Raw genomic sequence first — 14,793 nt, 5'->3', positions numbered from 1 at the left:
CGCTGAATGCTGGTTTAAAAACAAAATCTTCCTTCTTCAATACATGTTAATTAAATGTTTTTACATAACCTATTACAACAAATTTAATTAACATGCATTGAAGGCAGATTTTATTGCACCTAAAATCCAATTCCAAATTACAACCACGAGCTAAAACTACGAGCTAACCATTAATAGACCTTTCTTATAATAACGTAAAACGCGAAATGTCTGATTATACACGAAATTTGATTGGCTCCACATAACTATCGAGCCAATCAGACTTCGTGTAACATCAGACTTTCTGCGTTTGACGCATTATGAAAAAGGTGTATCAAACTAGTAATTCGGCAGTTCAGTTTAAACTGCGCTCTCTTGCGATCCTGTCGAAGGCCGTTCCACGAGTTTCGTCGTCGAGGTTTTTTGCGATATTGCACCTCGCGCGGGACTCATTTGACCCCACGCGTGACGCGAGTTTTTAGGGCGACGACGGCGGAAGATTCCCTTGAACGCTACGCGAAACTTTGGGCTGACGTAACCGTAAAGAAATGGGTTCATGGCCGAGTTAAGGTAGCTCATCGCTTTTAGACAGTCCTTGACGAACGGGTGGAGTTTGGGAACGGTGAACGCGTACATGGTACCCATTATAAAATGGCCAGCCCAACAGATTAGGAATGACGCAATGAGCAGAATCATATACTTGGCCATTCTTATATCTTGCTTCGTGCGATTTGTCGAGGACACATCGATATTTTCCCGCTGTGAGAATTCGAACCTTGATTTCACCTGCGACACGTATATGGTGAGGTAGGCGACAATTATGATCACCGTGGGGATATAATAGGACAATAGGGATATCAGGAGACCGCGTTTCTTCCATACCACGGTGTCGGTAATGAGGATCGTTATTGTGCACGAGTATCCCCATACGAGAGCGACCGCGCACTTTATGCGAAATGGCGTGAGGAAAGCGCGGTGTCGAAATGGCCAGGATATTGCGAGACATCGGTCGATACTGATTGCGCAAAGGTTCCAAATCGACGCAGTGCAAAATGTCAGGTCCGCGCAACGCCAGACTTTGAACAAGGCCAAGCTGAATGGCTTGTAATTGCGAATCCTGTACGCCAACCACATGGGCATCGGGAATGCAGCCGTGAGAAGGTCTGCAAAGGCCAACGAGGCTAGGAAGTAGTTGACTTGTGTTTGAAGTTCCTTGGTTGAGAAGAAAACTACGATCACAATCAGGTTACCAACGAACGCGACGACTATGAAGACGCAGATTATGAGCACGGTGAAAATGTAGTAAAAGTCCACAGCATTTTTCTCGGGTGTGGTGAAATTAGACATGTTTTCAGTAGCGCAGTCGAGGTAGTTCTAGAGGGATTGAGCGCTTTCGTATAGAGAGTTCTGAACACACAATCCTGATACTTCGCCCAGAAGTTGCAAAAAATGTCTTTGGGCGTTGGATCGTAAGGTTAGGATTAGAGTACTCGACACAGATCTTTGCCTGACGTAGAAAGGATGGTGTTTTTTAAGCCGCTAACCAGCGATTCCCGGTCTTGTTATTGTCACAGCAGCAACAAGCCGTTGTAGTGCTGCAGCGCAGTTGTGGATTGGTGAAGCAATTAGCGTTTGGGAGTTAATCCACTTATAAGAGTAGTCGGTTAACACGCGAGTGCCAACTATGTTAGAGATGAGTTTTCGGCTGTTTTTTTTCTTAGCCCGGTAGTTGGGAACAAAAACACGCTGCGTCTGTGAATTGTACAGATCACTGGCGATTTAATATATACCTTAGGAGTCTCACAACTCCTGCCTCAGAGTTTGAATAAAACTCCTTTTGCTTGAAATAGACTTCGATTGACTTTGAATACAACAATTTAATGTAAATTCATCACCTCGAAATCTGCTCCACGCCTTCTCTGAAGAGTTTCACACGATGTTAAAAGTAGGCACTTGATCCACTTACGATGAAGAGATACGGAAGTCTAGGTGCTCGAGAGTTCGACTGACACAATCTGTGCTGTGTTGAACGACCAGTATCTTCAAACTTAATATCCACTTCCACAGTAAGCCAACGAAAATCGCTTCAAATGCGGCTTGAGTTCTCAGCAAATACACACGATTTCAATTGCGTTTGAGACCTGTACTGTTATGGAAGCGCATAGGGTCGGAATTTCAAAAGTTTCATCAGCACCCAATTTGCACGAATTCGTCAATGTTTAATTCAAGAACACCGAAAAGATATTCTCCCACCACCTATAATTATAACCGATTAGCACATTTTAATGGAATTCACGCTCTACACGAGTAAGGCAGCGCAAAGGAGCAAGTTTTAAGCGTTTAATTAAGACAATTTGCAATGGTCCGCCGACGCAGCGAGTCAGTTAGCCAATGTTTATTTCAAAAATATGTCGAAACGTATACGCAATTACGATTTCAAATGCATCGAAGTTTGAAAAAAAAATCAATCACGTTGATGAAATCGTGCAGCACAAATTAGCCTGTTTGCGCTATCTTTCTAGCGCGAATCACTGTCGAATTATTTTATCTGTCAATGCCTGAAAATATTCAAAACGTTTTGAAAATTCGCAGTGCAAGTCGTCATGACCCCTTTGGTGAAAAATCTCAAAGACAGCTTTTTTTCTTTTGAAGATGTTTTACTGAAAGTTTTGTGCACAAAAATATCGCTTTACGAATTTAGAATTCCCACCTCGTTTCAATAAAGTTGAAAATTTTGTCTGCGCTTTTATTGGTGTTAACTCGAGCTTTGTACAAAAAACGGTTGAAAACACAACAAAGTTTCGCACCAAACTCTTTAAGGAATGCCAGAAAAAGTTGACGGTCTAGCTTCGTCCAAGTTTAGCCGTGCCTGATACGGGATGTCGCTCTCGCAATGGCTCGGAGACTAATTAATCCTCGCGCAAAACTGCGCTGTTTTTGTACATCACAGCAGCATGCGAATATATTAGCGAGGTATTCGTCATTTTATCTTCCCCGTCTTCTTTATCGGCTTTTGTGCCACGAAGAAATTATTTGATCGCGCCGGGGAACTGATGTTTAATAAATCGGCAAAAAATAAACAGCTGTGAGTGTTTATATCGAACAGCCCGTTGTAATCGATAATAGCCTTGAGATTACTATATATTTGATTTTAAGAGGAGATTTGGTTCGTTCTGATAAAATAAAGAGCTCTTTTAACACACGTCGCGACAGTATTTAAGCTGTCTGGGAAAAGGCTGCTCTTAATTTAATGGTAAATAAATGGGTGTTTTATGTGGAAATTTGCAAATTATTTTCTCTTAGTCTTAATCAAAACATTTCTCTATATTGAAAATTGAATGCTTCTGTACCGAACAAAATGGATCTTGAAACTAAAGTATGCGGATATGGGCCAGAAAAGCAATGATCCCATCATAATTCTGCTCTCATTTCATTTTGAGTCGAGATTCTTTGAAGTCGTGAGGCGTCTCAAAATCACCCTTCCGTTTGCGCTCCCCCACCTCGATACGTCATGTTATTTACGAAATAACAGGGTCCAGAACAACATGACAGAGAAACTGACTTACTACGGCGAAGTTATTTTAGGACGGGGTTAATTCAAGACCGCAATTGTCGTGCCCTGCCAGAAACTATTTATTTCAATGCATGTTAATTGCAAAGTCTGCTGATGTTGTCCGCAAGTCAAAATAATGTTCCTAAATTTAACATGCGCCAAAACAATTTATGTTGTTGTTTCGATCGACAATTTTGTTGCTCCAGTATTTGCGAGGATGTCGTTTATATAGCTGAAACATGTCGTACAACTTTGATAAATGATGTGATCGATATCGTAAATAGAAAATTGTGGTTGCAGCCGTAGCGCTTGTATGCCGGATAGTACTTATACGAGAATTGAATGTATACAGACAGAACATCCAATATATATTGGATATTTTGGTTGAGACACACAAAAGACTTTGCCAAAGAGTTGCTGCAGTGGCTGTTTGTAAAAAAAAGGCTGTTAATCTTATCCTCTCAATAGTGACAGGATTGGTCAGTCAAAATCGTTAATAGTGACAGGATTGGTCAATCAAAATCGTTAATAGTGACAGGATTGGCCAATAAAAATAGTTCATCTTTGAGTTGAATGCGATTCAACCGACCCAAAGTTTTATACTACAAATGACCCAGCTATGGCGCGCGCGAGAAACACAAAGTGCGCTTTTTCTATATGAAAAGGTTCATCAACACGAGTTTACTCTTAACTGACGTTAAATGCCAGAATTTACTAATCAGAGTCGACTATTTTGCGGTTATAACTATATGATTTAACTATCCAAAATGTAATTAGGATCTCTATAAACAACGGCGACCTGGTGCTACGAACATGATTTCGACCCGGGCTAGCGAACAACAATCTCCCATGGATAGCCGCGAGCTTATAGATTTCCTGGAAAACTTGTTTTGTCTCGGGAAACGTCAGAGGCAATGTTTTTCATCGCCCTATATAGTAAGTAGCAGCGGGCTTCCTTTCGTAGTCAACATTGTTAATCAAATGACCGCAGGGTCATTCTACGCGATAAATAAATGTCTTGTAATGGGGCTGCTTGAGACTATTCAAACGCTGAAAAAATGATTCAATCTTAAAAAAGGCCAGATGATTCACACCGTTAATTTCCTGCTGGGCGTGTCTTCGAGATTGGAATCGGAAAATCCCGCGCATGTGTCCAAAAGCCGCAAATTTGATTTTTAAAATAGCCTCTTCGCATGGAAATGGAATCGCGTCTTCCTCCCTCTTCGTGGTGGCTGTTGCATTTGCGAAGCTTTTTTTGGTCAATATCAGAACGAACATCAAGACCATGTACACGATCCACGTCGGCATTGAATTGCAGTCGGATGATATGTAATTGCAAAAACTCCAAGTATTAAGAGAATGATTGAGTTCATAACTTTGGGCAATGCCTTTGAAAGTTTGACAAATATATATTCCCAAAATCACTCTCAAATTTTTCTGTCTGAAAAATTAATTAAAACTGGAAACGTCAGGAAATGTAACTTGAATTTTAATGTGAAGATATTAGATTTATTATTTCTGTGTTGTGTAAACATGCATGTCACATATTTAATTTGAACTAAAATGGCCCAAGGGTTTGGACTTTTTGTTGGGGCTATCCACACAGGAGAGCGATTTACTCGGAGATCATGTTTAAGACAAAAAAATACCAGCACAGTTTACAAAAGGGAAACACGCCTACCATATACTAATGATACTATATATATATATAATTTAAAGCTACTTGGACAAATCTCAATCCTCTGTCCTCGGTAAATCAAGTATACTTAGGTCGCAACGAAACCCAAGATCTGGATTCAATTAGCACTTATAAAAAATATGAATTCATTATGATTTTACGATTCCCAGATTCAGAAATCATTCCACAGCACGTAACTTAATCAACGGTGAATAGACCAGCACAACTAACCATGCAGTTTCAATAAACTGCGTTTATTTTTCAATAAACTGCCGGTGTTTATTGACCATTCATATTTGGTATACCTTAACGAATTACAAACGAAATTGAAAATTGAAAAGAGACGTTTACGTGAAGAGATTTACTTCAAAACAATCAAACAAGCACAGCTCAAGTGCCAAGCATTTAAAAAACAAAATTGATAATATATCTATCGTACACAATGATTCTATAGACAGAAATTCATCTATTTCTGCCTTATCTTAGTCATAATTATCAACCGTCAAAATATAGCGTGTTAAAACAAGCATTCTAAATGCAAAAAAGAAAAAAAAAGTTGTAATAAACATCTTTTAATATGTCAGTCTGAGATTTATTCATTCCTGGCTTATCTGTATGTTATCTTTATCCAGCAACCGTCGCAGCCAGTTTAAAAAAAGCATTGTAACTACAAAAATGAACTATATATCATTTTAAACATTTCAGACTTGAATCCGTTCCAGAAAGGTTTGACAATCGTCTTAAAATTACTGAATATAGCTGTTTTCTTCCGAGACCAGACTGAAGTCTGATAAACCATTCCAAAGTTATCTTAGTTATACCTTTATCAACACGACATTTTGCATTTCAAAAGGCAAAAGAAATATAATTTATAAGGACCCGAGATACGGAGGCCTATTTATTTCAGGCTATCCGTTTATCAGCTATCGTAACACAACACACCGAATCATTTCAAAAACAAGAGTTGAAAAAAAACAACAATATATATCATCTTTGACGATACTAGAATGAACTAGTAGTCTTTTGGGCTTATCTTAAAATCAACAGAAACGGTTAAAAAACAAGCATCTGTCTTTAAATTCTATTTCATCTGGAGTTTCTCTTGCAGATATAGGTAACAGATTTATTCAGCACGGACGATCAGAAAATGGCTTTTTAATTATTATGCCATCAGGCAACACGTCATGGAGTTAACTCGTTTTTAAGATTGCAAGATTTCGCGTCGACTTAAAAAAAGTGATATATGTTAGGGATATGCAGGTGTTGTGAAATGAACGACTATCTAAACAGGCTGATTAACATACGTTTTGATTACCCAACAACCTGTCAGCATAGATTAAAAAATCACGAACAGTTTGAAATAGTTTTTTTTTGGATACCATGCGCGATAGTGTAATTATGCAATTAAAACGTATTCGAGCAATCTCATTAACATATCTAGCGCCCTATTACCTAAAACTAATCATCATTTTTCACATACTTCCCAAACCATTTTGATAGATCAATGTTAGAATTCCTCTTGTCGTGTGATAATTTCATGTCATTCATGGGAAGTGAAACAATCAGATAAAGAAAAACGCAGTTCATTTGGCTTGGAACTGAACTGGATACAACTGGACCAATACCTTTCTACTGAGGGCACGTGTAACACACGCGCGTAATGTTTCTATCCATCCTCGCGACACTTTGGTTGGTCACTTCTTCTTCAGCATTTTATGTTGCCTCCATTCGTGATGAAGGATTCGATTGATCTCAAAAGCACTCTTTGCATACTTCAAGCCAACGCATTTTATGCTTGCGCGAAGAGACTGGGGCTAGGTTTAAGTTCGCTCCGGGTGCGAGATAGCCTGCTTGAATAATAACATGAAGTGTCTTCCATAACCCGTGGAACTGGAATTACCTACTTACATTGTGGCGTTTAAATAATAGTGTAACACTCACTTAATAACACTATGCCCCGAGGGCCATATTTTTGTATGGTACATTTTGTGGGAAAGGTGCATAGGATTACTGCCTGAGGGGGTTAGGAGGGAAAACGTATGTTGCAGGTACACCCTCGTTTCGAGAGGAGAGAGGGCGTAGAACGAGAGGGAGGACGATCAGATCGAAATTTAGTTGCACTAAGTTGAGAGGAACTTTTAACACATGTTCATACATAGTAATTTCGTCAAAAAGTTATAAACAAAAGAAACTGATTACTGGAATGGCAGACATGCAAGAGAAATGTCACAGCGCTCCTTGTAGTCAATTTAGGAGGATCATTCGGCATGTCATGTCGCTCAGTTGTGTTTCTGAAATAACTTTTGACAGCGGATTACCGACAGTGATTAGAAGTCGGCGAATACTAACGCTATGTCGAAATGAAACGTAAGCTTTTATACCAGATATTTAGAAAACGTGAACAAAAAATTCACGTTAAATCTTTGAAAACTTTCTAGATTATTCCTATACCGATACTTTGTGCGCGATAAAAATCGTTTAAACAAGAGTGAGGACCACGATTATAACGGAAAGGAGTTTCCAAACGAAACGATACGATATCTCGTAGTTTGTTTTCGTGTTTTCCAGAATATCACAGACTATTCCCGTTATCACAATGTTCAAAATATAGGTTCCGTCAATAAATCGATCCAGCGATAACATCACACCCGCAAACTGGACGTTTAATTAAGAACAGGGAAACCGCCAAATACAAGCTGTCCGATTGTAAACACGCTGAATACGTATGCTAAATCACCTGCTGAAATCAAGCCGCCCCACGCAATTGAATATCCAAGTAAATCATGCACTTTCTCATGGAGTATAGCTCTAAGCAAATGTCTGAAACATACGATACAACTTCTCGGCGCTCCGAGCTAGAAGGGCCTAATTCTTTCCTCGGGAAAGTTGGCGTCCCCGTGACAAAAACTTGATATATTTTTGGCGAAGGTCTCCGATAGATTTTCGGCAATTGTTTAACCTATATCACGAGAGGCATTTGAAAAGGTTGGCTTCTAGGAACGTCGAATTTACTTGAAAAAAAAATTCCAAATTTTGCAAGCAGGAGCCAGGCATGTTGTCGAGAAAATCTTTACCATATATATGCATCTGTCATAATCTTTATATATACTATAGTGTTTTAATTTGCGTATGGAAAGACTGTATATATAATCTTTATATATACTATAGTGTTTTAATCTTTATGTATGGAAAGACTGGTTTTCGGACTGAATCAGGTCAGAACTTTGGTAGTAAAAAGTGAATTTCACACTATGATTCTTTACAAATCATAAAATAATTGATGCCGGTTATACTACCAGGCTGTACCCTATTGGTCGTAATGAACTCTTAGACTTTACAATTAGTTTATTTGTACTTATTGTACATAGCACTGTTCAAATAAATCGCATGAGATTGCTGAATGGTTACCGTGTTTGAGCAAAATTCTTCGATACAAAATAAAAATACGAAACATTAGTCATTACAGTCGCCGACAGCGAGATTTGAAATCAGGCCTTTGTAGGCCTTTCCTCTCGATGGTATACTAAATGGGGAGAGTCATGGGCACGGGATTTCCTTCGTATGACACGATATTAGGGAGCTTTAGCAGTGACTACGAGTACAAGATTCGTCATTTTCGCGCCAAGCTTTGTGCTGTTGCTTACGCCATCTGATTTGATGAATAATTTTGTCAAGACGAACTCGTTCTCATAATCGATATTTCAAGAAATATTTCTCTTATTTACAATTCTGAATCCGAAGCAGACACTTCGTTATTCTTTCCATGCAGTCTGACAATTTGTTGCGACAATACCTTGATCTCTTTCAAGGCCGTCAAAGCGTCGACAGCATCAATTGTATCAACTCTCTCGACGCCGTCTTTGGCTTGCATAATGCTCGCCTCTGATTTGCCCTTCGCAACAGATTCCTCGGAACTTTTTTCTTGTTTCTTCATGACGGCATAACCGTTTGGGACACTGTTGTCTTTTCCTGAATAAAAAACGTATGTAAGAACGTTTAGATGCAAAACGGCATTCGCCGAGAACAGCCAAACGATTTCAAGATAGCACTGATGACGAGAACATGATTTGTAAACAATGCCAAGGCTCCCGCTTGCTAAAACTACCATAGGAATTTCAATCCATTATTCATCCATTATTAATCGCAACTTACTTTGGTCAACGAGTTGCTAAATAAGTTATCACTTTTCCGTACGATACGGGGGAAAAACGCCTGAGGTGGAGATCGCATTCATGTAATCACCACCTCTGCAAAGTGAATCCGAAAACTTACTTCGTTGTAATTAATTATTCTTAACAACAGTAAACAAAAGACAGTCTTGACAAATTCGGAATTATAATTGTTTTTCTTTCTCTCAGCCTTAACGCAAAGGTGAAAATATGCGATTTGCATAGAGGAGGTTCTTTATAACGGCGCTTGCATTTGTTTATTGTTTTCAAAAGGTACGAAAAATGTGTCACTCAACAGATTAGAGGTTACTAATCTTACCGGAGACGGGCCGTGATCTCACAACATTACTCCGATCTTCTCGTATTCTGACCATCAGCAGATTCCTTTCCTTCTCAACATCTTTCAACCTCTTCTCAACTCTCGCGAGCCTCTCTCCATATTCTTTCTCGATATTCGCGACCATATTCGAAGCCTGCTGCTTCTCGCGGCTCGCTTGCCTCTCAGAATTCCTCAAAGCGGCCACAGTTTTGGTATGCTCGCGTCGAGCATCGCTCAGTTGCTTCTCCAAGACGGCCAAATCTTGGGCGTTTTTGAGTCTTTCTTCCCCCATCGCTTTCCGGTGTTCTGGGATGGAAATCGCAGAAATCTCAACATAACCATATAGTAATTGACCACAACAAAAAAGATGGCGGATGTACATTTTACCAGAATGCATTGCGGTCAGAAATCGTCTAGAAAAGCGAACTGACGTCTTTTAAAGGACAGGCATAAAACAGAAAGTTATTTTCTTCGCTGTGTTAAAATTTCACGTCATTAGGAGTTTTTCTTGCCATCTTTTTTCAGTCAATCATTCTTAATGCCGGCAATGCATTCTGGTAAATTGTACATGCCGCCATCTTTTTCGTTACGGTCAATTCAGAATATATTTTACCCTGAATTTTTTATTTTGACCGGCAAAAATGGGCGGTCGACCTGCTGTAGGGATGACTCAACTCACCTTCTTCTAAGATAGTTTTTTCTTTACTCAAGGACAGTTTAAGCTCCTCGATTGTTTTCGCAGCTTCTTCAAGTTCCTGGCATTTGGTGTCCGCTTGCTCTTGCAACGAATAAAGTCTTTGTTTGTTTTCAGACTCTGATATTTGGAGCTATATACGAGAATTGTACTTTATTTATACTGGATAACTCTATCAGATCTAAACTGTTCTTCCTAGAGGTCCAGTAAGGATAATGTCTTATTGATCTAGTGTTACTACAGGAGGAAACCTAAACTAAACTAACTTTATTTATACTGGATAGCTCTATCAGTTCTAAACTGTTCTTCCTAGAGGTCCAGTAAGGATAATCTCTTATTGGACCAGTGTTACTACAGGAAGAAACCTAAACTAAACTAACTTTATTTATTCTGGATAGCTCTATCAGTTCTAAACTGTTCTTCCTAGAGGTCTAGCAAGGATCATCTCTTAATGATTCAGTGCTATACTACAGGGGGAAACCTTATTTCACGCTGGATAGCTCTATCAGTTCTATCACGGCTAAAAGGACGAACTGCACACCTTTTCAATATGAATATTTTTTTCCTCAATCATAGTTTCATAGTGTTCCTGTAGTGCGGAGGTCTTTTCTTGCAAGGTTTGGTTGTGTTTCTTTGTCTCGTTCAACAACACTGTTCTCTCTTTCAGAAGTTTTTGGACTTCAGATCTTAAATGCTCTTCATTCTCACGAGGAAACTCGTCTATAGGCGGATTGGAAAAAGTAATGAGAGCCATAGCAAAATATGGACAAATCTTCATCACACTAATTACAACCGTATAGGGAAGGATCCTTCGCGATTTTTATGATGTTCGTATGACAAATCTTACCAGAATTGGTCTGGCTGTCTTGATTAACGGCATCACAAGTCTTTAATTTCTGTTGTGAGTCCCGGTGAGATAAAAACTCTACAAATAAAAACGTCAACACAAATTTAGCTCATACTGTAGGCAAATCCATAAAGCCCGTTTCACTTGTATTAATTTTGCTGCGATTTTCTTCTTTTGAGAGATGTGAACGAGTAATTAGTTAGGAATGCTCTGATGTATAACAGCTCTTATTTGAACATCAGTAACTAATTCACTCGTTCACATCTATCAAAAGAAGAAAATCGCAAGGTGTAATTATACATTACAGGGGAAACGGGGCAAAACCACAATGGTTTTCTGTATGCACGCTCTTTTCAATACATCTTCAAGACGTTGTATACCTGATATAAAAAGAATTCGTGAGGAAGCGAACTTTAATCGTTGATCAAACGAGGCTACTCTGCCAACGGCTTTGTTTAGACATGTCAACGTCGTCGCTACCAGTGCCTCCACTGTTCTCGTAGACCTGTGCAGAGCTTGAATTTGTGTCGACCATTGTTTTTGCCGTTTCTTCAACACGTCGTTTTCCGCAAGAAATTTCTCTTTTTCTTCTGTCAGTTTTACGCGTTTGTTAACTTCCAGTTCAACGGCAGCTTCCTGGTCCGCGAGCTTGTGATTCAGAATGGAAATGCTTCGTTCAGACTCTTGAAATTTGACATTTAAACTTTCAAACTGAAAATCCAAAACGCACGATGAAAAATGCTTGTAATGGAATTTGAGGGTGGAATTATTAGACAATTGTAAATATACTTTAGGACAAAAAGTAATTTGTTTGGGTACAAAATTATTAAAAAACCCCGAACCTTGGCAGTCTCTTTTTGTTTTGTTTCATTTTCGACGATTTTCTGTGACTGCAGTTGCACCATGAGTGCGAACACTTTTTCCCTCCACGTACTCAATACACCCTGCCTATCCCTCACACACCCCGCTACACCCCCGTGCCTGCTCAGTTCCGCTTCTTGAATCGAGACGATTTCCGAAATTGCCGCAAGCCTCACGTTCAGCAGTTTCATTGTCGACGTCAAGACATTGTTCTCCTCCGTGAGTGCTCGTAAGTTGTTCGTGAGCTCTTCGTTGTTTTCGCTCAGTTTCTCAACCTCTCGACTCGGGCGAATCTCTCCGATGTACGAACGAAGTTGCTCGACAGTTTTCGACAGACTTCGGACTTCTTCGTCTTTTTGAAGCAGGTTATCTAAAGCGACAAAAAACACAATAAACGACCAGGAAGAATCACAGAACTAGAAATATACTCTTTCTTAAACCCTTGTTCAAAAGCTGGTTAACAGGTTGTATGAGAACTTGTATGAGAAATAATGCCTTATTCCAATGGAAAAAGGGAAATACCCTGAGAACGAGGTTGGTCTTATTCTGTGAAGTTCAGAAAACAATGGCACAAATATATCAGCAAAAATAGCGCCATTAGCGGGTCGGAAACTTTTGTGTAGAGTTTGACGCGAAAAGTCATTCATTTTCTATACCGCACCTTGGTACTCTTTCCTTTTTTCGCAAAGAATCTGATCTTTTGAATGCATCTCATTTTCTAGTTGTGTCACTTTCATTTTGCATTCGTATTCAATCTCATCCACTTTAGCTTTGCACTCTATCTCCACTCTGCTTAGTTGCTCCTCATTCAACGAAAGAGAAGATCTCAAATCAGATATCACACTATCTTTTTCTTGTAATTCACCTTGCAAGGTGGAACACTTTTTCTTCTCATGTAAAAATCCTTCTTCAATCTTTTTGAGGTTCTCTTCACTTCTCCCAATATCCTCCATTATCCTGACTTTCTCCTCATGCAGCCTTGTTCTATCCTGTTCTATCCCATGTCTTTGCTGTTCCATTTTGCTGACATCCACACACAGCCTTTCAAAATCATTTTGAAACTTATCGTTTCTCCTCTTCAGATTTCCTCAAATCTCCTTCCATTCTGTCTTTGTCAATTTGTAATCTCTTAAACTCCTCTTCGATTCTCATCTTATCCCTCATGATCCTATCATGTTCATCAGTAGCCTACAAGATACATAAAAAACTAAATATGTATATTTTATACAACTAGCCAAATGTAAATTGCCACTAACCTGTCTCTTTTCTTCACTGAGCGTTTTGCACTTTCCTTCCATTTGTGTGAGCATATCAGCTTTTAAATTCCCCTCAGCAGAAACCTCTTTCAGTTTTGCAACTGCCTCACAGATCTCTTGTTCTTTAGCACGAACAACACATTCAAATTCCAAATCTCTAGTCTCAATCTTCCGTTTTAAATAGCAGTTTGTCTCAGCAGAACGCCTGAAATCTTCAACTAACTTTGAATAGTTTTGCTTTAAACTGGAATATTTTCTATCTGTCTCATGCAATTTAGACCTGCAAAGAATAATTAGGGACTATAATACAATGATCAAGAATGGCGAAGCTTATGCGTTAGGTATGTAGCCAATGTAAGTTACAATAGTTGCATTAAGGTTATATACTAATGTTTTCTGCATTAAAAACAAGGTCATGCCAGAGATGGTGACTGGTGAGATTTAGGTTGTCAATGGTTAGGGATCCATGCTTACCTGGCATAACGAAGAGGTGAAGAATCTCTAAGGTACTTCACCATTGAAGCACTTTGAAGATTATGTTACATGTGGTTACATTTTTGCAGGGGAGGGATGTACTGTATGGTGCATTTGTGAGATGCATACCACGGTTAAGCTCCGAGGCGAAATATAATTAAGCCTGCAAATAAACATGTTGTTATAAAACTTCCTATTCTATTGTTATTACCTCATGTCTAAATATTCTTGCCCTTTACCCGAACAAGCTTTCTCCGTTAAATTAAGTTTCTCTCTTGATCTTTTCAAGTCCCTTTTAAGTTGACAAACAACTTCGGAAAGTGCATTCTTGTCTTGTGATTCTTCCTGCAAAATCACAATCTCCCGTTGCAGCTCGCTAATTTTGCGCTTCGCCTTTTGCAATTCATCGTTTAAAAACTCCTCGTTCACAGCGAGATCTGCCGTTTTTTGCAAGCTTTTTAAAGCCGGCTTATGATCACCTTTTTGTTCAACTATTTCGGTTCGTTCAGGCTGTACTTTGCTGCCGATCTTAGCCTTATGGAAAGTTTCATGCTTCTCATAAGTTGACGGAGGTAAAAGCACAGGTTTTGTGCCATCCGCTGTTGTTTTCCTTGCGGGATCTTTGTCTGGTTTCGTAAAATGCGAAGGAGCAAGAAATTTTGGATTTGAGAAACCCGCCATGTTTGTTTACTACTCACCAGTCCTCCTTTCTTGCTCGCGAGCTGTAAATATTATTTTCAAAACTTCTCATATTTCAAAATATATTTTCACTTTTTATTTAAAATTAGCTAAAATATATAACCATTTCCCTCTGCCACTACCAATAGGAAAAATAACTACAAAAATCAAGAAAACAAAGTGCTTATTAATTAATTAAATTACTTATCTCTAAAGTCTAACCTGTAATTCAATTCGTAATAGAAAATCGTGGACAACATGAAGTATCCAAACACGAATCATGGA

The 14,793-nt window shown here is 39.0% G+C and overlaps 2 protein-coding genes across 2 annotated transcripts; both read right to left on the bottom strand.

The window, feature by feature from the left end:
• Window positions 1-313: 313 nt before the first annotated feature.
• LOC114520392 (beta-1 adrenergic receptor-like) lies at window positions 314-2,825 on the bottom strand. The gene is made up of 2 exons (XM_028540640.1): window positions 2,690-2,825; window positions 314-2,235 (listed from the first exon to the last, which is right to left on the bottom strand). Exon 2 carries the CDS (start codon window positions 1,324-1,326, stop codon window positions 340-342), a length of 987 nt encoding a protein of 328 aa, XP_028396441.1. The 5' UTR covers window positions 1,327-2,235; window positions 2,690-2,825; the 3' UTR covers window positions 314-339.
• Window positions 2,826-8,891: 6,066 nt separating this feature from the next.
• LOC114520390 (coiled-coil alpha-helical rod protein 1-like) lies at window positions 8,892-14,784 on the bottom strand. Its single transcript, XM_028540638.1, has 11 exons — window positions 14,731-14,784; window positions 14,042-14,552; window positions 13,357-13,636; window positions 12,762-13,288; window positions 12,082-12,470; window positions 11,620-11,950; window positions 11,240-11,317; window positions 10,934-11,112; window positions 10,378-10,525; window positions 9,699-10,004; window positions 8,892-9,179 (listed from the first exon to the last, which is right to left on the bottom strand). The coding sequence occupies exons 4-11, from the start codon at window positions 13,117-13,119 to the stop codon at window positions 8,932-8,934; spliced, it is 2,037 nt and encodes a 678-aa protein (XP_028396439.1). The 5' UTR covers window positions 13,120-13,288; window positions 13,357-13,636; window positions 14,042-14,552; window positions 14,731-14,784; the 3' UTR covers window positions 8,892-8,931.
• Window positions 14,785-14,793: the final 9 nt, after the last annotated feature.

The sequence above is a fragment of the Dendronephthya gigantea genome, unplaced genomic scaffold (genome assembly GCF_004324835.1).
Source record: "Dendronephthya gigantea isolate DGI-Jeju-01 unplaced genomic scaffold, DenGig_1.0 000016F, whole genome shotgun sequence".
Classification (NCBI taxonomy): Eukaryota; Metazoa; Cnidaria; class Anthozoa; order Malacalcyonacea; family Nephtheidae; genus Dendronephthya; species Dendronephthya gigantea.
The sequence above is the reverse complement of the archived record's forward strand: the minus strand, read 5'-3'. Positions and strand labels throughout refer to the sequence as shown.